We start from the raw sequence: 26,049 nt of genomic DNA, 5'->3' as shown, positions 1-26,049 counted from the left end.
GTGGTGATGAACTCCTTTAGCTTTTCCTTATCTGTGAAGCTCTTTATCTGACCTTCAATTCTGAATGATAGCTTTGCTGGGTAAAGTAATCTTGGTTGTAGGTTCTTGCTATTCATCACTTTGAATATTTCTTGCCACTTCCTTCTGGCCTGCAAAGTTTCTGTTGAGAAATCAGCTGACAGTCGTATGGGTATTCCCTTGTAGGTAACTGAGTTTCTTTCTCTTGCTGCTTTTAAGATTCTCTCTTTGTCTTTTGCTCTTGGCATTTTAATGATGATGTGTCTTGGTGTGGTCCTCTTTGGATTCCTTTTGTTTGGGGTTCTCTGTGCTTCCTGGACTTGGAAGTCTATTTCTTTCACCAGGTGGGGGAAGTTTTCTGCCATTATTTCTTCAAATAGGTTTTCAATATCTTGCTGTCTCTCATCTTCTGGTACCCCTATAATTCTGATGTTGGTACATTTGAAGCTGTCCCAGAGGCTCCTTACACTGTCTTCGTATTTTTGGGTTCTTTTTTCATTTTGCTTTTCCGGTTGGGTGTTTCTCACTTCTTCGCATTTCAAATCTTTGACTTGATTCTTGCGCTCCTCTGGTTTGCTGTTGGGAGTCTGTATAATATTCTTTATTTCAGTCAGTGTATGCTTACTTTCTAGATGGTCCTTTATCACACCATCGAGGGTCTCATTAGATTTCCTGTACATCTCATCAAGTTTATCGGCAGACTCTAGAAGCCCCTTGAGAGACCTCAAAAGTGTGGTTCTGAATTCAATATCCTCCCTTGATAGTTTTGTCCTGTTTCTTTGTCTCCACATTTTTTTACGCTTTCTTGGTACACCCCCTAGTGGTCTCTGTGCGCAGTCTTGTTGTAGTTAAGCCTTGATTGTTATAGTTAATACTAGAGGGATTTGACCTCCAGGCCGACTGGCTGTGATAATCAGCTGTGTCTGCAGTGGAAGAACTTGTGTCCTCTAGGGAGGTGCTAATCTAGCCTTTGCCTGAGGCTATCCGGCAAATGCCTCTGTGCAGGGCTTGGGCAGGGCAGGTCCCACGGGATCAACTGGGCGGAGGAGGGAACAGTTATGGCTGCTCTCAGTCCGTCCCCAGGGGCTCTGCCTCTCTGTCCCAGCAACCGCTGCAAACCTCGGAGGGACCTTAGCCAGACAGTCCTGCTTCTCCCGTTTGAGTCTGGGTCCCTAGAGACTCGCCCGGATCTGGAGCTCTGAGTCTGAGGCTCCCTCCGGATTGAAACAGACAACCGCGCCCTCAGCCACCAGCCCGCGTCGCGCGTACTCCGCACCTTAGTATTTTACTTCAGCACTGTGCCTCCTCTGATTCTCGGTTCCTCCTAGTTGTAGAACTTCCACTCAGCCAGCCTTCCTGTGGTTCTGGATGATGTCCGTTCCGTCTTTTAGTTGTATTTTTGAAGTGGTTGTTCGAGGCAGCAAACTCCGGTGTTTACCTATGCCGCCATCTTGGTTTCTCCTCTGGAATGTTCAAACCATTAATATTTAATGTAGTGGATCATAGGTAAGATTTACATCTGTTATTTTGCTATTTGTTTTTTTTTAATATATCTTTTTTGTTCCTCCATTTTTCCATTACTGTTCTCTTTTGTGTTGATTAGATATGTTCTAACTGGACCATTTTAACTCCCTTGCATTTTCTTTTTACCACATATTTTTAGTTAATTTCTTAATAATTGTCCTTAGATTGTGGACAACTATAATTGAAATTATAATGAACATATTTTTTAAATATATTTTTTATGGATTTCAGAGAGGAAGGGAGCGGTAGAGAGAGAAACATCAATGATGAGAATCATTGATTGACTGCCTCCTGCACATCCCCACATTGAGGATTGAGCCCACAACCTGGGCAACTGCCCTCACTGGGATTCGAACTGATAAACTCTTGGTTCCTGGGTCAATGCTCAACCGCTGAGCCACAACCAGCTGGGTGAGAACTAGAATTTTATTACTCAAGATGTTCATTGTAGCCCAGACAGTGTTTCTCATCATTGATGTTTCTGTTGCTCTCTCCCTCTCCCCCTCTCTAAAATCAAGAAGAAGAAAAAAACATTTAAAAAAAAAAAAGATCAGCCTTGTGGTCTTTAAAAAAAAATTTTACTCTCATATACTTCTGTTCTTTCCCCTTTCTTTGTACCATTATTGTCATACAGACTACATCTTAATACATTGTGTGCCCATCGATGCAGATGCATTAATACTGATTTATGTAGCTATCATTTAATAAGAGAAAAACAAGAGTTACAAAAACATTTACACTGTCTTTTATATTTACCTATGGCATTACCTTTAATGACATCCTTTATTTCTTCATGTGGTTTTGCATTACTGTCTAGTGCCATTTCAGTCTGAAGGATTGCCTTTAGCATTTCTTGTAAGGCAGGACTACTATTTCAGAGGTCACAAACTATGGCTGCAAGGCCAAATCTAGCCCGCTGCCTCTTTCTGTAAATAAAATTTTATTGGCACACAGCCATACTCATTCATTTGCATATGCTCTTGGGCTGCTTTCATGCTACAATAGCAAAGGTAAATTGTTATGAAAAAGACTGTACAATTCACAGAGACTAATATAGTTCCTACTTGGCTCTTTGCTGACTCCTGCTCTATTCATTAGAAGCATATCACTAACTCATAAAACTTAACAAAAGGAAGATAAACAACCCAATAAAAAAAAAAAAGAGCAAAGGACGTAAATAGACACTTTTCGAAAGAGAACATAAAGAAGGCCAAGAGATATGTGAAAACATGCTCAAAGTCACTAATCATCTGAGAGATGCAAATCAAAATGACAATGAGGTACCATTTCACACCTGTCAGAATGGCTATCATCAACAAATCAACAAACGATAATCACTGGCAGGATGCGGAGAAAAAGGAACCTTCTTGCACTGCTGGTGGGAATGCAGACTGGTGCAGCCACTATGGAAGACAGTATGGAGTTTCCTCAAAAAATTAAAAATGGAACTTCCATTTGACCCAGTAATCCCACTTCAAGGAATAGATCCCAAGAAAACAGAAACACCAATCAGAAAGGATATATGCACCCCTATGTTCAAAGCAGCACAATATACCATAGCTAAGATTTGGAAACAGCCTAAGTGCCCATCAGCAGATGAGTGGATTAGAAAACTGTAGTACATCTACACAATGGAATACTACGCTGCTATAAAAAAGAAGGAGCTCCTATCATTTGCAACAGCATGGATGGACCTGGAGAGCATTATGCTAAGCGAAATAAGCCAGTTGGAGAAAGATAAATATCACATGATCTCATTCATTTGTGAACAACATAAACTGATGAACAAAAATAGAGCCAGAGGGAAAAAAATATTTTAGAATATAACAGAAGTATCCTGTTATTTGCAGAATTTTAATATTTCCTACAACTTTTGTGATATCATACTATGTTAGTACAGTTTTGGTAATATTATTATACTTAAAAGCCTTCTTTTCTTCAAATATTAATATTTATTGCATGTAATATTTAAGATTGTTTTTCTTGAATAATTGGTGTTTAATGCATGTAACATTATATTTAAAATCATTTTTCTTGAGATATGTTTACTGCATGTATTAGTATATTTAAGATCGTTTTTCCTAAAATATTAATGTTTATTGCATGTAACATCATATTTAAAATCATTTTTCTTGAAATAAAAAATGAATTTAAAAAAAGAAGCATATCACTAAATCTAGCCCACACTTAATGGGAGGGAAATTAAACTTTACATTGTGGAGGGAGGAGTACCAAAGCATTTTTAGACATATGTTAAAAACAAGACGATTAATAAATATTTGGGGGTCTACACTTTGAGGCTATGCAAATATCCTGTTTTGCCTTAAAGTTTTGCTCATTAATATTAACTTCACCAGTAGATCTTGCCTGGAGCAACTACTACTGTGGTGTGCTAATGGTGATTTTCTGTTGCTCTCATTCCTTTTACATGTGTTAATTAGACTTCTTCTATAAAGGAGATTTGTTCCTTCTTCCCCATTTATTTATTTAATTCAGTCTTTTAATTATAGCAGTACGGGCTCATCGATGTTTATTTTATGCTTTGGGTCATAATCCATTACCATCATAATTTACTTTGTTGCTCAAATTGTTCCAGATTTGGCTATTGGGAATCTTTCAGGACGGCCCATATGTCCTTTAAACGTGCCCCATCTTTAATTTATTTTTTAATAGTTTATTGACTTTTAGAGAAAGAGAGGAAGAGAGAAGAGAGAAACATTGATGTGTGAGCATAACATGTATTGGCTGCCTCCTGTAGCCTCCTAGTGGGTATCGAGCCCACAACCTGAGCATGTGCCCTGATGGGGGAATTGAACTGGTGACCTCCTGGTGCATGGGATGATGCCCAACCAACTGAGCCACACTGGCCGAGGCCATGCCCCATCTTTTAAAATTTTTATTTCTTTGTTGTTTGTTTTTGAGCACTTCCTTTCTTTCTGGAACTACTAGATGGTCCAGATAAACATTGTATATCCCAGCTTCAGCCTTTGAGCTTTATGATTTTAAAGAGCATTTAAACAGCATTCTAAACTGGGAGAAAGTGCCCATAATACTTTCTCTTGTTGGAGACACAACAGTGGAGTGGATAACACAATACAAGCTGTTGAGTTAGAAGCCTGGATTTTTAACCTTGGGCAAGTCCCTGACCTCTCAATATTTTTTCTCATCAGCAAAATAAAAATACTAATAGCCACCTCACAGGATTCTTGTGAAACTGTTGTTTGAACTCGGAAGTAAGATGTAAAGGGTAGTTTCCTTTTGCTGATGTCCCCAGGAAGCGACTTTAAGGACTCCACTGCTGTTCTAAGCAGACTGCTTCCTGCAACCCCCCACCCACCCAAACAGACCGCTTGTCCCCTGGAGGGCAGGGACCTTGCCTAACATCTCTGTAACTCCCTTACCTCTCTTATTGCACAACGACCTTTCACATAGTCTTCAATCAACATTGGATGTGGACTTTAACACACACATACTCTGCATTTTAATATACACATGTTCTGTATGTTGCTAGTAGGCATGCTACTGAAAAACATCAACATTACAATTCATTTGGTGGTTTCTATAAATTTATTAGGGCTTTATTCTTAGCTTGGTGATATTCGATTTGCTACTTCAATAAGCATTAGTTGTGTGGGAGGATAAACTGAACCAGACATGGTATTGGACCTCAAGAAGCCCAACCACAGTACAGTCAGAAGGAAAGAGCTTTGTACAAATAAGCAACCACAGGTTATTAAGGACCTCATTATTAAGACACCATGTGGACTTTGTTCAGCAGCAGTGGAGTAGCCAGGGAAGGCTTCTGAAGAAGTGGGAAGGCTGACATGCATGAGCCTAAAGACATAGAAGGCTTTTGAAAGGGCTCAAGTGAGACGTAATATACCTTGGTGAGAAAAAGAATGAAAAGAAGTAGACAGAAACCTTGCCCAGAAAAGTAAACAGGACATGGTCAATTAGGAATCAGAGAATCTTAGAAGGTGACCTTTGAAATTATCTGGGGCAACACTTATGTTTCAGACGAAGATGAGGACTTGTCCAAGCTCACACTGTTGGCTAGTGACTGTACTAATCAGGGTGACTCTAGGCTATGCTGCAGTAACAGTCAAACCAAACCCCAATCTTCAGGGCATAACCCATAGAGGTCTATTTACTACTCACAAAAAGTCCTATGCAGGCCAGGAGACTCCCCAGGTTGCACCACTCCTGATGATGACTCAGGGACCCAGTCTGCTTCTGTATTGTGGGTTCTACCACTTCCACTGATACCTTCCAGAAAGATAAAGTGTGGAGAACAGGTATCACTTATTCTCACAGCCCTTTGACCAGAATTAGTCACATGGCCCAACCTAATTACAAGAGAGGCCGGGAAATGTGGCAGGAAGAGAGTGGCATGAGAGTACTTATTTGGTCAGCACTATATTCTCTGTCACAGTCACAGAACTAAAAATGGCCTGTTTCTAAGAATCCAGTCTCCTTTTTCCTATGTTTAGAGGAAATGGAACCCACCTCATGGATTTGTTAACACCTCAGGGTGCCCTATGTTCTGAATGCCTTCCTCTTACTGCAGACTTGGCAAGAGAACTGAAAACAGATTTTCATTCTTAAGAGAAACAACCCATTCAGAAACTATAAGTAGGCAGCTTGATGTTAAGTTAGGGGTATTTCAAGCAACTCCAAACTACATATCACCATATGGCAATTATTTGTATAATCTAAAAATAAGTGCAGAAATGCCTCCTTAGTCAACTCAGTCATATACACACCTTTGCTCTGTGACTTGTGAATCACAGAAGTAGATGTAGGCTATAGGGTTAAAGTGCAATAGACAGCTTCATAGCATAGTGTGGTAGAGCTGAGATAGAGGATTGAAGTCAATGCCTCTCTGGGTGCCTGCCTACCATGCCCCCAACCTCCTCCCAAGATAGGCAGGTCTTTCCCACTAAGAGCCATATTCAATAGCATGTGACTTGTCACCCTGGCCACCACTGATCAGAGCAGAGGAAGACGCTTGAATAAAAGGCAACTGATTTCTAATTATGCAGGTGGCTTATGAGGTGGTAAGGTATAAGATGACTGCAACTAACGAGGCCAACCAGAAAATAGAAGCCGAATTTTGGAGTCTGTCAGTTGATAGTGGGTGTAGGAGATAAAGGGTACAAAGAGAAAAAGGATAGCATATCATTGAAATCATTGAAATTATAGAAATATGGAGTCAGCAAAAGCCTGAGAGTTGCTTTTGATAGAAAAAGAGGTAGGTGGTTGGTAGTGCCAGGCCATACAGGAACTGTGAAAGCAAAATATCACTAAGTTGGCAAAATGACTGAGTATCAGAAAACAGCAAATTCCTACCACAAAAGGGGCAAGGAGATATTTTTGTCCCTAAAGCTGTGCTGATTGGATTCCAAACTGTATTTAAGTTTCAATAAGTCCAGCCATATGGCTATTTCTGAACATCTAGCCATGTGGCTGAGATTTCTGTCTTCCTTAATTTTACAAGGTTGCTTACAATAACCCCTCATTATTTCTGGTGGCCTTTGCAACCACAAGACCCCAAAGGCTATATAAAAAAAATTAAGTTCTAATGAATACTACAACATAGATGACCCTTGAAAACATTATGCTAAATAAAATAAGCCAGACACAAAAGAATAAACGTTGTATAATTCCACTTACATGAGGTATCTAGAATTGTCAAAATCAGACAGAACATAGATATTACTGGGGGCTGGGGCCTTGGGAGTTACTAATGTATGAAAAGTTTCTTTTGGGGATGACACAAAAGTGTTAGAAATAAATAGTGATGATGGTTACACAATATTTTGAATATACTTAATGAAGTTGAATTGTATACTTTAAAAAATGGTTAAAATAGCCAAAACCGGTTTGGCTCAGTGGATAGAGCGTCGGCCTGCAGATTGAAAGGTCCCAGGTTCGATTCCGGCCAAGGGCATGTACCTTGGTTGCGGGCACATCCCCAATAGGAGATGTGCAGGAGGCAGCTGATCGATGTTTCTCTCTCATCGATGTTTCTAACTCTCTATCTCTCTCGCTTCCTCTCTGTAAAAAATCAATAAAAATATATTTAAAAATAAATAAATAAAATGGTTAAAATAGTAAAAATCGTGTTATATATATTTTACCACACACACAAAGACCCTATTAGGGACACAGTATGATGGAAAAAACACCAGCTTGGCGTCAGAGAAACTGGGTTCGAGACCCAGCCCTGCCATTTTGTAGCTGTGATACTTTAGGCAAGTTACCCAGCCTCTCTGTTTATTCATTTGGAAAATGGAGATAATAAAACCCTGTTTGTTGTGAGGAACAAAGAAGACAAAGTATATTGAATCATATAAATATCTTTCAAAAATGAGTCTAATGACTCTTGCTATGTGTATATGGAAGAGGAGATTTTGGAAAAGCCTCATTTTAGGGAAGTATGAGGCTTCTCCTTTGTCTGTGTGCTCAGGTGTGAACAATGCAAAGCTCACCATGTCTGCCTTCAGAGACCTCAGACTTCCCTGAATGCTTCTCTTCTCCACTTCATCCTGTCATTCCCTCTCCTGGCCCCTATGGGCCCCCAATGCTCTGGTGCTCTCTCCTCTAGTCCCCATGGAGACCACCACTTAGAAGAGATTATTTTCTCACTCAAACTGGAGTCCCTTTGCTCCCCTTCTCAAAGTGTATCTGTATTTAGGCAGCTCTCTTTCCATGGAGGGAAAAGCTTGACCCACATAAGTTTGCTGAGTTGAACTGAAGGATTTTTTTAGGCACTGGTAGACAAGTAAGTTCAAGCAATGCTGGGGGAAAGGGAGCCCTCTAAGCTCTTTGTCTCCCAAAGCCAGGCAGTTAATAATCCTGAAATATTTGCTGACTGGAATCCTTTCTCTGAGCATCAGCAAAAATCTGCTGTTTAGACACCACAAAAAAAGACATTTTGTGATGTCAAAAAAAGCAACGCCTACTCTAGGAAAGCCGGTGAGCTGTCCAAGGTCCTGAAATGTGACTGACTAGGCACGCCTTCCTGTTTCTCCTATTCCCAGAGCCCTGGCAACTCGGGTTCAGCCTAACTTCTGAATTGGATTTAGGAGAGGTGAGTGAAGAGATAATTCTGGGAAGGCTAAAAGCATGGGGAGGGGGAAGGAAGGGGGAGAGAGAGACAGACAGACAGACAGACAGACACAGCCTTCTGGATAGACTTAATCACAGATGGAATGTTAAGGCCAAAACATAGTAACTTTTGTTTTGATTTTACTTTTAAATAGGAATGGTCATCAATAAACCCCAAATGCCCTAAGAAAAAATATGGAACAAGTGAAAGGGGAGAAATGGTTATGCATCAAACAACACAATACTACACTCCGTAAACACAAACTTGTGAAACTACAACCACATACATTGATGTGTCACCATCAACTGAGCCATACCAAAGGATTCATAACTGTTTATCTTCTATGTAGGTAGAAATAGTTTAATTTTTTTGGACAAAGGACAAATAGGAGTATGACTTAGCTTGATATCACGGTCTTTCATGTGTCTTTTTAAAATATATCCCCCCTTTTCCAGAAAGTTTGGAGCATGATCCTCCCCACCTGCCTTAATGATATGTTCATGCAAGCATCTTTTAGTGGAGGGTAAAAAAACTTGGCAGAAAAAATAAGTAACCTAAAACCTGTCACATAACGGGAGAGGGGGCTCCCTCTGAGTATTTAGCATATATGGTGTGCAGTCAAATACATACTGCCTTATGGTGGTCCTTAAGTTAGAACCTCAGGTTAGCCATAACTCTTCAAGAGGTAGTGACCATGTCCCATGTCTTCTCTCACATAAACTGACACAAACAACATCAAACACAAGTAGGTGTTCAATAAATGTTGGTTGTTTGACTAAAGCGGGGATTAAACTCTGGATTTCACTCAAGTAATGTGGGTTTTGTTTTAATTTAGGGTATTTTTATTTTTTTAAATATATTTTTATTGATTTCAGAGAGGAAGGGGGAGGGAGAGATAGAAACATCAGTGATGAAAGAGAGATCCCCATTGGGGATCAAGCCCACAACCCAGGCATGTGCCCTTGACCAGAATCGAACCTGGGACCCTTCAGTCCACAGGCTGACACTCTATCCACTGAGCCAAACCAGCTAGGGCAGGGGTTGTTTTTTTATTTTTTAAATGTTTTTATTGATTTTAGAGGGAGGAAGGAAGATGGAGAGAAACATCAATGGCTGCCTTCTGCACACACCCCCACGGGGGATCAAGTCCACAACATGGGCAAGTGCCCTGACAGGGAATCAAACCCAAGACCTCTTGGTGTTCAGGAAGACTCAACCAACTGAGCCACACTGGCCAGGGCTAGGATATTTTTCATAGGTAAAAACTAGAAATAACACAAAGTCCAACAAGAGATTGATTTAACAAATTATAGCACATCCATACAACTGAACACTATACTAAATTGTAAAGGTAAATAAATAGATCTATCTTACTAATGTGGGGAAATGGCTACAATTTACAAAGTGAAAAAAGGAAGTCCAAAAACAGTATATAAAATGCATATGATTCCACATTTATAAAAAATTAAATTAATCTGAGAAAGTGAAAATTTTAAATCTTTTCTATCTATATTCATTATGGTAATTCCAGAAGCTAGCATGTAGCCAGGAACCAGTAAATGTTCCTTAGATGACTATGGTAACACCGAGGACTTGAAGTCGTATTTGAAATACTCACAATAGAGTGTGAATTCTGACCTTATTCTGTTACTCCAGAACAAGCAGGATTTTTCTATTGTTGGGCAGGAGGGAGGGGAGAGAGGCTTCATAATTAGCCGAAGTTAGAAGAGTGTTAGATTGAAGGTCATTGGTTCAATCCCAGATTTGGGTGATACTGTCTTTTTGGCTTACTTTACCTATTTATCTATCTGCCTATGCATTAATAATTTCTCTTAACTTAATAAAAAAATTTAAACCTAGAGAAAGGTTATAAGACAAAGAGAAACATCTAAATTCACTGTTAACTTTTCCCACATTTGCTTTATCTCCCCTCTCTCTGTGTACACTGTTTTTGCCAAAACATCTGAGAGAAAGTTATATAAATCATGATATTGCAACTCAAAATACTTCAGCATGTATCTCCAAAGAACATTTGACTATTTATATACAGATATAAAAATTGTATAAACACATATATTTTTTCAAAGAATTATTTCTTACTTTGAAATAGTTTAAGACTCACAATAAGTTGCAAAAATAGTACAGAAAGTTCTCAGGTACCATTCACCCAGCTTGCTCTCCATGATAACATCTTACATAACCATAATACATTATCAAAATGACACTGATACAACAAATGAATTCAAGTACAGACGCTATTTGAATTTAGATTGCACTAGGTTTCTCAGTTTATCTTGCTCTCATTCTTTCTCGTTCCATGAATTTTTATCACAGGTATAGATTTGAGTAACAGAACTGTTCATTACCACAAAAAGAAAACCTTTTATTACTCCTTTATAGTCACATCCTCTCCACAACCTAACCCATTAACCACTGATATGTCCTCTATCACTATAATTTTGTCATTTCTAAAATGTTACACATAATACATAAAATTTTAGGTTATTATTTTTTAAATATATTTTATTGATTTTTTACAGAGAGAAAGGGAGAGGGACAGAGAGCCAGAAACATCGGATGAGAGAGAAACATCGATCAGCTGCCTCCTGCACACTGCCCACTGAGGATGTGCCCGCAACCAAGGTACATGCCCTTGACCGGAATCGAACCTGGGACCCCTCAGTCCATAGGCCGACGCTCTAGCCACTGAGCCAAACCAGCCATGGCGAGGTTATTTTTTTTAATCCTCACCCAAGTATATGTTTCTATTGACGAGGGGGAGAGAGAGAGAGAGAGAGAGAGAGAGAGAGAGAGAGAGAGAAGCAGACGGCTGAAAATGGAACCCTTGAAACAAAGGAGCGTGGTGAGCACTGCAAAATGCCACAGAGAGGCCACCGAGGATGTGGTCTGAGGGAGAACCTGGGGATGACACACCAATGTGTCTGCAGTGTCCAAGTCTGACATCAGAGGAAGATGAAGACAGGGCAATCCCTCAGGAAACCTGGCCAGCTGGAAGACTTGTGGTCTGAGGCTCCGCCAAGATCACTCCTCTGTCGTACAGCTTTTATTAAAGCCACATCTTGGCCCGTGAGGTGGGTTGCCAAGAAAGGGGAGGTATAAGTCCCCTGGGGGAATCTCAGTTGGGAATATCAGAAAACTGTTCGGTAAATGCAAACTGCAGCCCACTCTAGATTGTCCAGTCCACTACCTCTTTGTTGGATCATTTGGGTCTTTCCTATACTTTCTTCTGTTCTATGTGTGTTTTGCCTTTGGAGTACTGCTTCTATTGGTGGATGAAAGGAGAAAGAAAAGTGAAACTCCGGCCATGGCATTTTGCTGATTCTTAGTAGTCCTGAATAACATGGTTGAAATGAGATTGAAATATAGCCCAGAAGTAAGATCTCCTAATTACCTGTGGTTGTTTCCACATTGCAGTGGGACAACAGTGAGCCACACTCACACTGGCCCCTGGAACCACAATCAATCAAGGTTGGTTGTATTCTCTCTCCCAAAGGGCAGTCTGTACAAGGATGTGGTGTATAATTTTCTGTAATTTCACCACTAAACCCAACTCATAGCCTGTTGATGGTATATGTGAAGCAGTGCCCCTTTATTTGAAAGAAGACAATGATGGCAGTAGCTCCTTATACTTTACAGCTTACAATGCACCTTTACATGCATCAACTAAATCTTTCATAACCTTGAGGAGGTAGGTGCTATTATCTCCACATGCTTAGTAAAGGCAGAAGCCACAATTTAAGCCCATCGCCTCTGACCCTATATCCAATGTTCTTTCAATAACAAACCAGTCTGCTATGTTGTTGTTGGCCAAAACTCTTCTGAAACCCACTTAGCCTTATTCTGGCTACTTGGAAATTAATGAGACCAAGAATTTCCTTACTCTAAGAAGTAGAATTATGTGGTGAGGAAAGAATGTATGTTTGATACTAGTGAATTTATGCAGAATGCTGCAACTGAGTCTCGGTTTCTTATCTGTAAGAAAGAGGTAAGGGCCACCTTGAAGAATGGTCGGAAGGAGATAAACCTATGCAAAAGTCTTGGCACAATGGCTAACCAGGAATATTATTCAGCGGTGTGAGCACTCTTCTATTCTTCACCTCATGAGGTCTTTCTAAGCCCAAAGCACTGAGAATTGAGTCCCTTGATCTGTGATAAGGAACCAGGTGACAGGATGTGAAAAGGCCAAAAGGCCTGACCATCCATGACCAAACACAAAGCCAGGAAATGTGTTCCAAAGTCTCAAAGAACTCCCTTTCCCCTTTCTCTGGTGGTCTGTCTCGGGTAATACCTTCCACCCACCCCATGAAGCTAAAATTTACCCTAGAGCTACTTCCTTGATATCCCAAGATCAATAAATGTCTTCAGTCTGAAATTCTGGAACCTACTAAACAGTTCTTCCTACTCTCTCTCCAAAGTCATAGCCACATCCTGAGAGAGATTATAAACATTACTAGAGGCCAGTGCACGAAATTCGTGCACTGGGGAGGGGGGGGTCCCTCAGCTCAGCCTGCGTAATCTCAAAGTCCAGGAGCCCTCAGGGGATGTCCAACTGCCAGCTTAGGCCCGTCGGACATCCTTAGCACTGCAGAATCAGGAGAGGCTCCTGCCACCGCTGCTGTGCTTGCCAGCCATGAGCCTGGCTTCTGGCTGAGCAATGCTCCCCCTGTGGGAGCGCACTGACCACCAGGGGGAAGCGCCTGTATTGAGCATCTGCCCCCTGGTGGTCAATGTGCATCATAGCAACCAGTGTTCAGCCTACTGGTTGATTTGCATATTAGCCTTTTATTACATAGGATCACATAATGCAGACCCCACACCGACTCCTCCCAGCCTCATCTTTCCAGATCCTTCTCTGAGTCCCCCAATACATAGTAAAGGAGGCCATTTCAGTTACCATCACTCTTCCCCACTCCTAGGTGTCTGTTTGCAGGGACCTCTTTTGTCCAAAGAGAGATCTCCACAGGAAGAGGTTCTCATAAACCACATGACGATTTACACAGACTGAAATCTCAGATGCATACCGGGCCAGACGGTCAAGTAAAAGGGAAATAAGAGGGTGGTCGTAATTAACGGACAGTGATGAGGACTGTGGTGAACGCGAGGGCGCACATACACAAATGGCAGGGGCGCCTCAGCTGTGCCCATTTTGGCCATCCTAGCTCTCTCCTCCGTTTCTTTCCACTCAGGCCCGCGCGCGCGCACTTTACCTACCTCGCTTCTTCCCCCTCTTCGCCCCCCCACCCGGAGGCGTCGCAGGCTTTCCCGCAGCCTCCGGGCCCCTGCGGTCCCGGGAGCTGCAGAGGAACCGCTGATGAGATGTACTCTGACGCAGACCCACTTTTCCCTTGGGAACCCCGAACGAGCTGAGGGAGGGAAGAAAGCCTCGCCCCGTGAGTCCCACTCTAACTGGAAAAAGAGGGCCTTACCCTCGGAGCTCCGGGGTGGAGAACAGGCCTACGGGACACCTCCCAGAAAACCCTAGGACAGGGTCAAGGGAGGCGACAGAGCCGTGTGGTGTCCGGATGACAAATCCCAGTCGTTTATTGGTAGGCACCCCGGCGCTCAAGTCATTTCCAAACCAGACTTTCAGCGGGGAGGGACCCTCAGACTAGGGGGCGGCTCCTACGCAAATGCCTGTCCCGGTGCCCTAGGTCTGCGGCGCGCGCGCAGCTGCGGCCATCGCGGAGCTTCCCCCGCCCCGGATCCTGCTGCCCCCCTTCCTCCTCCCCGTCAGGCCCGGAGCAGAGCTCCGCCCCCAACGCGCCGCCCCAACCCCCCGCGCCTTAAAACCGGTGCACACCGCCCCGCCGCGCCCCGCCTGGCGCACCTCTCCTCTCCTTTGTATCTGCGGCCGCAGTCGCTCTAGGGGCGCTGTCCTGGCACCATGAGTTTCAGCTCGGAGCACTACCTGTGCGGCCCCTCTTCCTACCGCAAGGTGTTCGGAGACAGCTCGCGCCTGTCCTCGCGCCTCTCGGGGACTGGGGGCGCGGGCAGCTACCGCTCGCAGTCGCTGACCCGCTGCACTGTGGCCTCCTCCGCCGCCTGCTCCTCGGCCTCGTCTCTCGGTCTGGGCCTGGCCTACCGCCGGCCTCCCGCGTCCGATGGGCTGGACCTGAGCCAGGCGGCCGCGCGCACCAACGAGTACAAGATCATCCGCACCAACGAGAAGGAGCAGCTGCAGGGCCTCAACGACCGCTTCGCCGTGTTCATCGAAAAGGTGCACCAGCTGGAGACGCAGAACCGCTCTCTGGAGACCGAGCTGGCGGCGCTGCGGCAGCGCCACGCCGAGCCGTCGCGCGTGGGCGAGCTCTTCCAGCGGGAGCTGCGCGACCTGCGCGCGCAGCTGGAGGAGGCGAGCTCGGCCCGCGCTCAGGCCCTGCTGGAGCGCGACGGGCTGGCGGAGGAGGTGCAGCGGCTGCGGGCGCGCTGCGAGGAGGAGAGCCGCGGGCGCGAAGGCGCCGAGCGCGCCCTGAAGGCGCAGCAGCGCGACGTGGACGGCGCCACGTTGGCCCGCCTGGACCTGGAGAAGAAGGTGGAGTCGCTCCTGGATGAGCTGGCCTTCGTGCGCCAGGTGCACGACGAGGAGGTGGCCGAGCTGCTGGCCACGCTGCAGGCGTCGTCGCAGGCTGCGGCCGAGGTGGATGTGGCCGTGGCTAAACCAGACCTGAGTTCGGCGCTGAGGGAGATCCGCGCCCAGTATGAGTCCCTGGCTGCCAAAAACCTGCAGTCCGCCGAGGAGTGGTACAAGTCCAAGTTCGCCAACCTGAACGAGCAGGCGGCGCGCAGCACCGAGGCCATCCGGGCCAGCCGCGAGGAGATCCACGAGTACCGGCGCCAGCTGCAGGCGCGCACCATTGAGATCGAGGGCCTTCGCGGAGCCAATGAGTCCCTGGAGAGGCAGATCCTGGAGCTGGAGGAGAGACACAGTGCCGAAGTGGCCAGCTACCAGGTAAGGGCAGGAGCGCTGGAGAGGGCGGGGCGCCCTGTCCCCTCCTGCGCATCCCTGCGATTTCCCCGCACAATGGTGGCCCAAGGAACCGAGAGGAGGGGGAGGGAGGAAAGAGCCTGGACTAGAGGCCTTGGCAAACAAAAAGCTCTGGGCTCTCCACTGATCATTGTAGGGGCCTGGAAGCCCTCTTCTCCTGCCCCTCACATACCTTCTCGGGCCCTTCTTACAAAGAAGCCCTTAGCTTCTCTTCTTCAGATTTCGAAAATCTAACTTATGCCTCCCAGTCAGCAAGTGGGAATAAACACACGTAAGACTTGAAGAACAGTTCCCCACCCAAACGGAGGTGGGTTTCACCTGCTCCGTGGTTGGCGGTGCTGTCTTGGCTCTTTGCCTTCTTTTGTTGACTTTGAAAGGTTTTCTGTGCGCCCTGGAATAGATATTTATAGAGTATGGTCTGCCCTAGGGTTGGGGGAGGAATGCTGGACTGGACTGGAAAAGGTTCTACTCCATTTTCTTGACTTTTATCCTCAAAGGAGTAGAGATTGGGAACCAACAAGATGGGTGGTCAGGCTAGTGTAACCGCCCTGTTCTTGCTCTACCCTTCCCCCAACACACATATACACAAAACACACACCACACACACACACACACACACACACACACACACACACACACACGGTTCCCTTGTCTACCGATTGATATTTCTTCTTAAAGAAAGCTTTACACCAGTTAGCCAATGCAAATGGTTGGGGCGCTGTCCTCGGTGCTGATCTCGAATCCTTCCCATCTCAGAAATGTCTCCCCCGTCGCATGTCCCAGTTATGACTCTCTAGGCAATTAACTGCTTAGATTTTCTTTTTCTTTTGCAACACCAACACATCAGTCTTGGCTACCTGCAATCAAAGGTCACCCCGTGGACAGCATCAATAGTCACTTTCATGGATGGCTTAGCGCTTAATAAAAACCACTTAATCCGCTCAGGAACAGTGAGGTCCCACTTGAAAATGCCCTTTTTCTTAACAGTTTCCCAATCTAAGTGAATGTGATAAATCAAAGTGATTAGTTCTATCTTTGTTATAGGCCACTTATTTTTCATCTTTGCCTGTCCTCTAAGCTCCTATGATTGGCTCTTTCCTCACTTTTTCCTCCAAACAAAGACCATTGCATCTTCAGTTTTTCTATATAAAACATTCTGGGCTTATGACCACAAGGGCACAGAGGCAGGAGAAAGGTCTAGAAAATAACCTAAATAGTGTGGTTCAGATTCAAGGTACAATAAAAGCTCTGTGGGGTAGAAGCTAATAATTCAGAAACTTTAAATAATTCATTCTAGCCAAGATCAAAGTTTACATTTGATTAAAATAATAGGGTTTAGGGAACATTAATAAAATACATACAAGAAAGGAGTGAAACCTCAAACGTATGATTTTAGTCTGGAGATAAAGAATAATTATTGGTGTGCAGATATTTGTTGTTCAATATAAATTACTTTCTTTGATAAAGGGAGAAAACTTGCTTGGACTCTTTGTTCTTGTTAGTTTGCAATAACAGTACTATTCCAGTGAAGATTTCTATTCTACTTCAAGATCTGTAACTTGAACTTTTCACTATGTGGCCTAATCCCTGGAAGGTCTGGATTAGTCACATTTAGTTCATTGAAGCTTCGTGTTTTCTTCTAGAAGCCTCAAAAAATGAGCTAGGTGATCTCCTGAAGGGCTAGCCCAATATTCCTACAAAAAGGATAACTTACCCACAACTGCCATCTGAATTGGGCTTTTCCAGGTCCTCTACTTGCTTGTTACAGCTCCTGCATTCTAAGGGATATGACAATATGGTCTGGCTTGTTTTGTTTGCATTAAAAGGCTTTCAGTGTTAGACAATAGTAGAGTCATGTAGACATAGTCTACAGGAGAGAATAAAACACAGAAACTGCCCATGTCCGCAGCTCTGCGGTGCTGCCCCCCATCAACTTTTGCTTTCAGTGCCTCAGTAGACATGCTGATGGAGGGGAGGAGATCAGAGGCAGAAAGCTATTTCCTACCCCTTGGGTCCTAAGGCTGAAGAGGGACTCACATCTTCACCTGCAGAACCTGAAGGCTTGAAGACACAGGGGTGTCCTCTGGCTGATCTGACAAGCTCAGCCGTGCTGATGAAGATGAAAAGCGTCCTTCTCCACAGTGAGAGTCAGCCATTGTTCTCTTGTGCTCTCACCCCTTCCCCCCGCCCCATTCACTGCAGTCTGGGAGGCTGTTCTCTTTCTTCTGCTTCAACGATTAGTCCTAGGCCCCTTTTCCTTTGAAGCTTGCCACCCTACTAGGCAGAGGACGGCTCCATTAAAATCCTGCTTTCCCTGCCCCAGAGATCTGACAGCCTATTTGAGGAGAGAAAGCTTATTACATTTTGAACAGATAAAGAATGATTCAAGGTGACATAGTAAGTACACAGTGGTGCATGAGGTCCAAATCAGGCAACAGGAGAAATGATAAAGAGCTATGGCTTTTGTCTTCAAAAGCCAAATGCAGTCACCCTCTTTAGCTGAAGACTTCTTCATTTCTAAAACAGGGCAGTTCGGGTTCCTGCATGGCTGCTTCACCACCATTAGAGCCCCCATTCTTCCAAAGGTATCTGCGGACATTTTTGAAGGGTACTGGGCCCCCTGGCCCTGTACTATGTATGGTCAGTCTTGGAAAGCTAAAGCTTTCCTTGAAAGACCTTGCTGAACAATCAAGATCACCATTATTTAATGCTCTCCAGGGAGAGCAGCCAAATCTGCCCTCTTCTCTCCAGTATGAGACTGGAATATAGCCTAATTAAATAGCAGGAAGGGGCCGGTCCCTTGGAGATTTAGGGTGGCAGTGCCTGCACATAAATCTATAGCCTGATAGATTAATTCCTGAATTCAAGAAAAAAAGCTGCATTTATTTAGTCTTTAACTCTTCCATATGCTTTGTTTTGTTTTGTTCTTGCCCCTCTCTACCCCACTGTATTACTGTAGCTCCTTTACAAAAATAAATAGAAACTAGTGCTTCCTAAACCCATTGACATACCAAGGTCACTAGAGGGCTTAAAAAAAAAAAAGATCCTTAAGCTCACTCCTGATGATAGGGATTCAGTAGTTTGAGTAGGTGTGGCCAAGAATAAGTGTTTTTCAATAAAAATGCTGCATCCTGTTGTTCTTCAGATAGATTTTGGGGTGCAAGAACCTAAGGCACATTTCCCAGCTCATATAATGCAAGATTTTAAAGTATGGTAAGGGAAAAAAAGAAAACAAATGTGGGGATAAAATAAAGGCAGGAGGGAGAACAAGGCACATGGGTGGATCACATATAAAAACCCTTCTCCCCACCTAAATTTATTATGCATAGTAGTCATTCTGGATGGCTGCATTCACTACTGTTGTCTGGCTGAGGGACCCTAAAAGTGGTGAAATTTGTAGCACTGTTTGTCATTCCTCTTCACTGAAGATGCTAGTGTAGCCAATTCTTTCTCTTACTCCCAGCCCATATCCTTCCAGCCCTGAGGAAGATGCTCAGCACCTGCTTTATCGTTCCCAGGAGAGACCCCAGCTGGAGCTGGAAGTGCCTCTGTCCCATTCCCCCAGGCTAAGCCAGCAGCAGCTGTGTGGTTGGGGGAGGGGTAGACTGCAGTGCTCTGCTCCGATTTCGTGAGCAGGAAGCCATCTTTGGCAGAGCTTTTGAAGGGCGAGGCAAGACAGCCTGGTGTAGGGAAACAAAGAGCGCAAACAAAGAGAGGAGACCTTGACTAGCAATGATCAGCAGGCAGCACAGTTCCTTCTGAAAGGTGCAAAGTGGTGCTTTTTATCTACTCTGATCCATGAAATAGACATGTGGAATGTGCAACAAAAAGAAGTTCAAGGAAATCTCATCTATCTAGAACTCAACTCCCCAATAACCTCTTTTTCAGAAAACACAGCTGTGAAACAAAACCTTTTTTTTAAAAAAAAGGACCTGCTAATGAGTCAAAAAATATCTATTTCTAAATCATATATTAGGAAGTTGACCCCTCTGATGCCCTCAGTCTATTCATTCTTACTTGACATGATTCTAGAGCACTTTGTTTGGATTTCGAGCCTGCAGCATGATAGAGAAGGAGAAGGGACTACAAGAGTCAGGCATTTCAAGGAGAAGTAGCTGCAGATTAGTTCTTTCAGAACAAAGAAAACCAATGAGTAACCAACAAAGAAAACACTAATTCAAACACTGCTCTTTGGGGTCATTTAGGATAGAATAAGCAGTCTGGTATACCTCGGTTGACCTAAAAGATAAAAGACATCACAGAATTATAAAAAAATAATTGATCATTATCATAACCCATAGTTGCCTCCCACATACAGGGATGGATCCTGTGCAGGTCAACACTCTCACCACTGAACTATACCAGCGAGGGTGCTTTTTAAAAATTCGTCCTCCCACTGGAGGTACCTTTTTCTCATTTGCATAGTGTTCTTTCATGGGTTAACAGCTGCCCCGGCTGGAGGTAAGATAATGTGTGAGGTAAGTGTGGAGAGAGTACTTAAGTTGGAAGCCAGAAAGACTGAGTAGAGGACATTTGTACTGAGTCTTGGATGACATGGAGTGGGCCATGTAAAGACCCACTCCAGAGTACTCCAAACAGAGGAAATAGCCTAAGGGCCTGGGACGGCATCTTGCTAAGTCTAGGGAGCAAAAGAGAAGGCCAGGGTAACTGAAACACACTGAGTAAGGGGGAGTGTATAGGCCAGCCGTGGGCAAACTACGGCCCGCGGGCCGAATCCGGCCCGTTTGAAATGAATAAAACTAAAAAAAAAAAGACCGTACCCTTTTATGTAATGATGTTTACTTTGAATTTATATTAGTTCACACAAACACTCCATCCATGCTTTTGTTCCGGCCCTCCGGTCCAGTTTAAGAACCCATTGTGGCCCTCGAGTCAAAAAGTTTGCCCACCCCTGGTAGAGGCCATGTTGAGGAGTTGGGACTTTAGTTCATTGAAGCTTGGAGGATTTTGAGCAGGTAAATAGGACCTATTGTTTTCAAAAGGTCCTTCTGCCTGCTCCAGAATCACAGGTGTAAAGCTATTTTTCTTCTATGCCTGGGTTTGCACCTGGAAGAATTTGGAGTAAATCTATGACATAGAGAAGTTTCTTTTTGTAAAAAAAATTATCATTTCAGTCTGCCATGTGGATAAAAAAAAAAAATTCCATGGAGTATTTCTGCTTCCTCTGTATTTGTTGCATGAAGTGCTTTCAGTGAAGTGATTGAGTAGCAGACCTCCAGGAAACCAGCAAAACGAATGGAGGCAGAAAAGACCCTCTGTCTTCTCTGTGCTTTCCACAGTGGAATTTTCTCAATCTACTACTAAGCTCCTAACCTGAGGCTGTAGGTTATGGAAAGGACATCCAACAAATGAGTTAGTGAGTTAGTTAGCAGCAAGTACAACAAGCAAGGGAGGGATGATAAGCAGATTTTAAAAAAGAAAATATCTCCTACCTGGCCAGTGGTACAGTTGGTTGGAGCATCCTCCCCTAGACCAAAAAAGGTTGTAGATTCAATCCCTGGTTAGGGGCATGCAGGAGGCAACCAATTAATGTTTCTCTCTTACATCAATTTTTCTCTTTCTCCCTCCCTCCCTCCCTCCCTCTCCCTCTCCCTTTCTCTCTCTCTCTCTAAAAAAATAAATAAATCAATCAATAAACATACCCCCAGGTAAGTATTTTATATATATATATATATATATATATATATATATATATACACACACACACACACACACACACACACACACATATATCCTTAGTGTTCAGTTGAGAACCATGGGGAGATTTGGATCCATGGTAAAAAAAAATGGAGGTGACACCCCTGAACAAATGAATCACAATCTAGGCTGGGCATGGGGAGGAGAGAGTTCTGGATATTTTAATGTGTAGTCACAGTTGAGAGTCTTTGACTTGTGGGAATCTCAATGAATTTCTGCTGGTTTTGACCTAAATATGTCGGTTGTGTCACTTTTCAGGACAGCATTGGGCAACTGGAGAATGATCTGAGGAACACCAAGAGTGAGATGGCACGCCACCTTCGGGAATACCAGGACTTGCTCAATGTCAAAATGGCTCTTGACATTGAGATAGCAGCTTACAGGTACATCAAAGGGCACGCTCCAAGCAAATGCAGTCACCTGGGGCAGCATTACCCAAATAAGTGGTTCTAGTCTTTCCTGTTTCTTATGGGTGAGAGAAGATGAGGAAAGATAGCACTGATTTTAAAGAAAGGATGATAAAAACTATTAGTTACGAAAAACAAGGTTTTGGGGCCACTCTTTTGTGATGCCATTTAGGCTGGCCTGAGAAAAATCTGGGATCTGAAACAGGTTCATTCACTGGTCTTTGATGTTCCTGGTTCCACTCCATTTGTACTCCTGCACATTGAAAAAGTACAGATCTCAAGTTCAGACTGAATTCGGCAGTTCCTTCCTCCTCTGTGGACTTCTCCCCTCCTTATTCCTATTGCACTTATGGTGTTAATTAACAAAATTAATTTTCTCTAGAGAGCTTTGTAGACTCTAAGTGCCAAAAATAGGTATGATGAGGCCAAAGGGAACTGTAAGTTTTCCCTTTGTTAATATGTTAGTGAATAGGCTAGGTTACCCTTTGACAGTGCTGTAAACACAGCGGGTGCGGAAGATGTGTGTGTGTGCGTGCGTGCATGCATGTGATAGATAACCTCAAGTCTTTGAGACTTGGAGTTCAATATCTATTGGTCTCAATCTCATGAATAAACCACAAAATCTTATAAGATTTTTCTTTCCTTTTTCTTTTAGAATTTTTCTAATATAAGTATGACCTACAGGGCTAAGTTTTGTTTGTTTTTTAAAGTTGCAAGTTGGCCTCCTGAGATTTTTTTTCTCTCTGTTCTATTTACAGGAAATTGCTGGAAGGCGAAGAGACACGTTTTAGCACCAGTGGGTCAAGCATTTTAGGGCTAAATCCACTTCCCAATCCAGGTTATCTGCTCCCACCTAGAATCCTCAGTTCTACTACCTCCAAAGTCTCATCCACTGGCCTGTCTCTTAAGAAAGAGGAAGAGGGTGAGGAGGAGGAGGCTTCTAAGGTCACCTCTAAGAAAACCTCCCAGATAGGGGAAAGTTTTGAAGAAATATTGGAGGAGACCGTAATATCTACTAAGAAAACCGAGAAATCAAATATAGAAGAAAGCACCATTTCAAGCCAAAAAATATAATTCTGTTGCTTAAAAAGAGTTAATGCTTAAGAGGGGATAATATGCATTTGACTTGTTAACAGCCTATTCCCGAACCAAAACACCTGTCATCACTATAAAATGTCTTCAAGGCTTCAGTCTCATAGTTAGCATTGAATACCTACATTCTCTAATAAGGAAACCACCTCTTAGATTGGAGCAAACCGCGGCCCTACAGCCATCACAGAGGAGTTATCTAAGAACACACAGCTTTCTCACCTAAAGCTCAGGCTTTACAGTGATAGATGATTCAGGTACAGAGGAAGTACAAACTAAGGTGCTAAATCTGTGATCATCATCTTTTGCTGTGATTTAAAATTGAAACCTGTCTCACTCATTATAACTAGCCATTGCCCAGCTATATCGTCTCACTCTAGATACCTAAAATACAAGATCACTGCCAAAGATAAACTAATGGTCCACACCCTACCACCGTAATAGAACCGTTTCACAAATGATAGGTGTCTGTTTGATGGACGCTTTTCCTCCCACCCACCTCAATTCCATTTAGGTTCTTCTCAAAAGAACGTACCCCCTTTAGCTCTCTTTGCGGAATGGGTAAAATACGATGCATGTTGACCATTTCTGTGATTCATGTAATGACTTCACCCTGCCCATTTCCTATCCTTCCAATTCTGTAGGTTAAAATAAAAACGGCAGTGATAAGTGTTAAGGGTTGCCTCCAACAAATAAAATAATGAAAACTTTGTGTAGATTTTAGGCTTTTCAGCTTAACAAACCCATTTAATTAGGAGGGGAAAAAAAAAAACCCAACTTGATTAAGAATGTAGCTTTTCACCTTAATGTTAGAAACACAGTAATAGTTACCATAAGCTGTGATTAAGCTGACCTTAGATTTAGTAACATAAGCTAGAAGAGGTGAGTATTTGTATGAATGGAAAAAGTGAAGGTCTCATTTGTCTGTGTCAGTTTGTTTGTGGTGATATAGAGTTAGTTGTTTCATGATTTTAGCCTTAGAATCCATATATTCCCCTTCCTACTAGTCTAGGTCCTAAAAGGTCTTGTTTTCACTCTCCTCTGCCTTTTTAAAAGTGCTAAGTGTAGATTATGTTATCAGCAGGACACAATGCTACTGCCCCAAAGCAAAAGAAGTCACTTCTGGTCAATCAACACCACCAGCAAATAAATAAATAAATAAATATCTTTTCTAAGAGAGTCTTGCCCAGCAGTTTTCCCACTGCTGCATCGTTGGTGGTCTCTCCCCTGCTGGAGAAGAAGAGACACCCAGACCAGAGGAGGGGCGCACAGGCTCCTACTCACATGCTAGGAAGTAGATCTTGGAGCATCAACTTTTCATCTGCCCAACCGTGTAGCAGCTGCATTCCACGTGTGCCGAGTTCCATGCAGGATTTGTTCTCTGCCAGCAGTCACTTCACCAGAGCTAAGGAGTTGCCATGTCTCTAACACACGTCTGCATTAAGATAAGGACGTGATGCTTTTACTGAACTTTCTTACCCTAGCACATGCTTCCATAGTTCAAGAAACTTGAAAGATACTTTTCTTCCTTTCCCTTACTCCATCCCTGTCTTTATTCCCCACACTTACTGTAAAACATTAATAAAAGAATTAAAAGTCTCATGAGTGCCACCAACATAACTTGCATTCTGTGGTTTCTGCTGCTTCAACTGAGAAAAGCATTGTTTGGTTCAGTGAGACAACTGCTCCCCCGAAATAATTCAGAAATGGTCTGCTCTCTGTTCGTGCTTCCACAGTTAGTTTATTTCCCTGCCAAAGCCTTGGGGCTCTAATCTGCATTTGTTTCAGACTGTCCGGTCTGACACACATGATGCACTGAGTGAACAGTTAATGGCAGGGAGTGGGGAAATCCAATCCAATGACGAAAGACACTGCATTCTATGCCTGGATAATGATTTAATTAGCTTAGCTTGGTGAACCTTTCTGAGCATAAACTGGCAGAACACATGATAAAAAGTCCTTCAACAATAAGAATCTTCCTTCTTGACTTGTATGCATGCATATAAGCATAACTAATGGACATAAGACACTGGGGTGTAAGGGAGGGTAGTGGTTTGTCAAGGGCGGGGGGGGGGGGGAAGGATACTTATGTAATACCCTTTGTAATACTTTAAGAGGAAAATTAAAAAAAAAAAAAAAAAAAAAAAAAAAAAAAAAAAAAAAAAAAAGAATCTTCCTTCTTTGAAAAGGGGGTTATACTTCTGAAGAACTGGGATATTTAGGTAGAACATGGGTGACAGGAATACAATTTTCCTCTGCTGTAAATGATTCTTCTTTGGAATTGTAGACCTCTTGGAAAAAGTTATGAACCCTTTTCCCAGAAACACACACACACACAAAACTTTGTACAGATCAAGGACCTTGTGACTCCCCTAGGACTATCTACTTCTGGTGTCCAGAGTCCGTGAATGCCAAATTGAGATGTCCTAATGCCATGCCAGGTTCTAGGATAGAGACTGCAAATGGGGGGACATGTGGATGCAACTCACAGCTGATGCTGCTGGTTGAAGCTTGCTGAGTCCTGAACAACACTGTCATTCTCAGTCCATCTGGCTAAGGTACTTGTATGCCACTCAAAGATACATCACTGGTACCTCTGGCGAAAAGAGATCTGTTAGTCATTACTAACAATGAGTTGTATAGTAATTAAAACATCTTTTAGGGCCGGTTAAGGAACAACAGTCTCATCAATACATGGGTCTGCAATATAGACATTGACTGCCGCTGCTTCTAAGAATACTTTAGTTAATGAATCCTTCTCTATGCCAAGCCAGAGTCCTTTTATTACATTTATATAATCTATGGCTCTGACTAATTTGCATCTCCTATTTTCAGTGAGTTGCCACTAAGTGTCATGAGCTCGTTTATAAAAGAAAGACATCAAAAGCATCTTATGGAGTTGATCAATTATTAAGTCAGAATAATTACAGTAACAGGGAAACATGAGGCGGGGAGGAGAAGGGAAGGAAAACAAGCAATATCAGCTGTTCCAGCAGAACACGACAGAAGAGGGCAACAAAGTGAGCCTATGAGATTGTGAGGAGGCCTGTCTGCAAAGCACATGAATGATATCCAAACATGATTTTTCCATTCATTAGATAATGAGGCCCTCTGTATCCTGAGACTTATTAATTTATAAGTTATAATTACTGCTATAATTTATTCAGTACATACTT

At 43.1% G+C, this 26,049-nt stretch overlaps 2 protein-coding genes across 3 annotated transcripts in view; one reads left to right on the top strand and one right to left on the bottom strand.

Annotated features, from left to right (window-relative positions):
• NT5C2 (5'-nucleotidase, cytosolic II) overlaps positions 1-14,609 on the bottom strand; it is a 138,351-nt gene extending 123,742 nt beyond the window's left edge. Inside the window, exon 1 of one of the 2 annotated variants that reach the window (XM_070432369.1) lies at positions 14,502-14,609. The gene's annotated coding sequence lies outside the window, so the exon portion shown is untranslated. Of the gene's footprint in view, positions 1-14,100; positions 14,120-14,501 lie in introns of those variants that run through there. The other variant, XM_070432370.1, reaches the window with a different exon arrangement.
• On the top strand, positions 14,484-24,493 carry INA (internexin neuronal intermediate filament protein alpha). Its single transcript, XM_070432375.1, has 3 exons — positions 14,484-15,623; positions 21,636-21,760; positions 22,543-24,493. Exons 1-3 carry the CDS (start codon positions 14,559-14,561, stop codon positions 22,856-22,858), a joined length of 1,506 nt encoding a protein of 501 aa, XP_070288476.1. The 5' UTR covers positions 14,484-14,558; the 3' UTR covers positions 22,859-24,493.
• Positions 24,494-26,049: the final 1,556 nt, after the last annotated feature.

This window comes from Myotis yumanensis, unplaced genomic scaffold, assembly GCF_028538775.1.
Source record: "Myotis yumanensis isolate MYYU_CA2020_CCGP unplaced genomic scaffold, mMyoYum1.0.hap1 SCAF_13, whole genome shotgun sequence".
Classification (NCBI taxonomy): domain Eukaryota; kingdom Metazoa; phylum Chordata; class Mammalia; order Chiroptera; family Vespertilionidae; genus Myotis; species Myotis yumanensis.
Note: the sequence above shows the minus strand (reverse complement) of the source record. Positions and strands in the feature narration are given on the sequence as shown.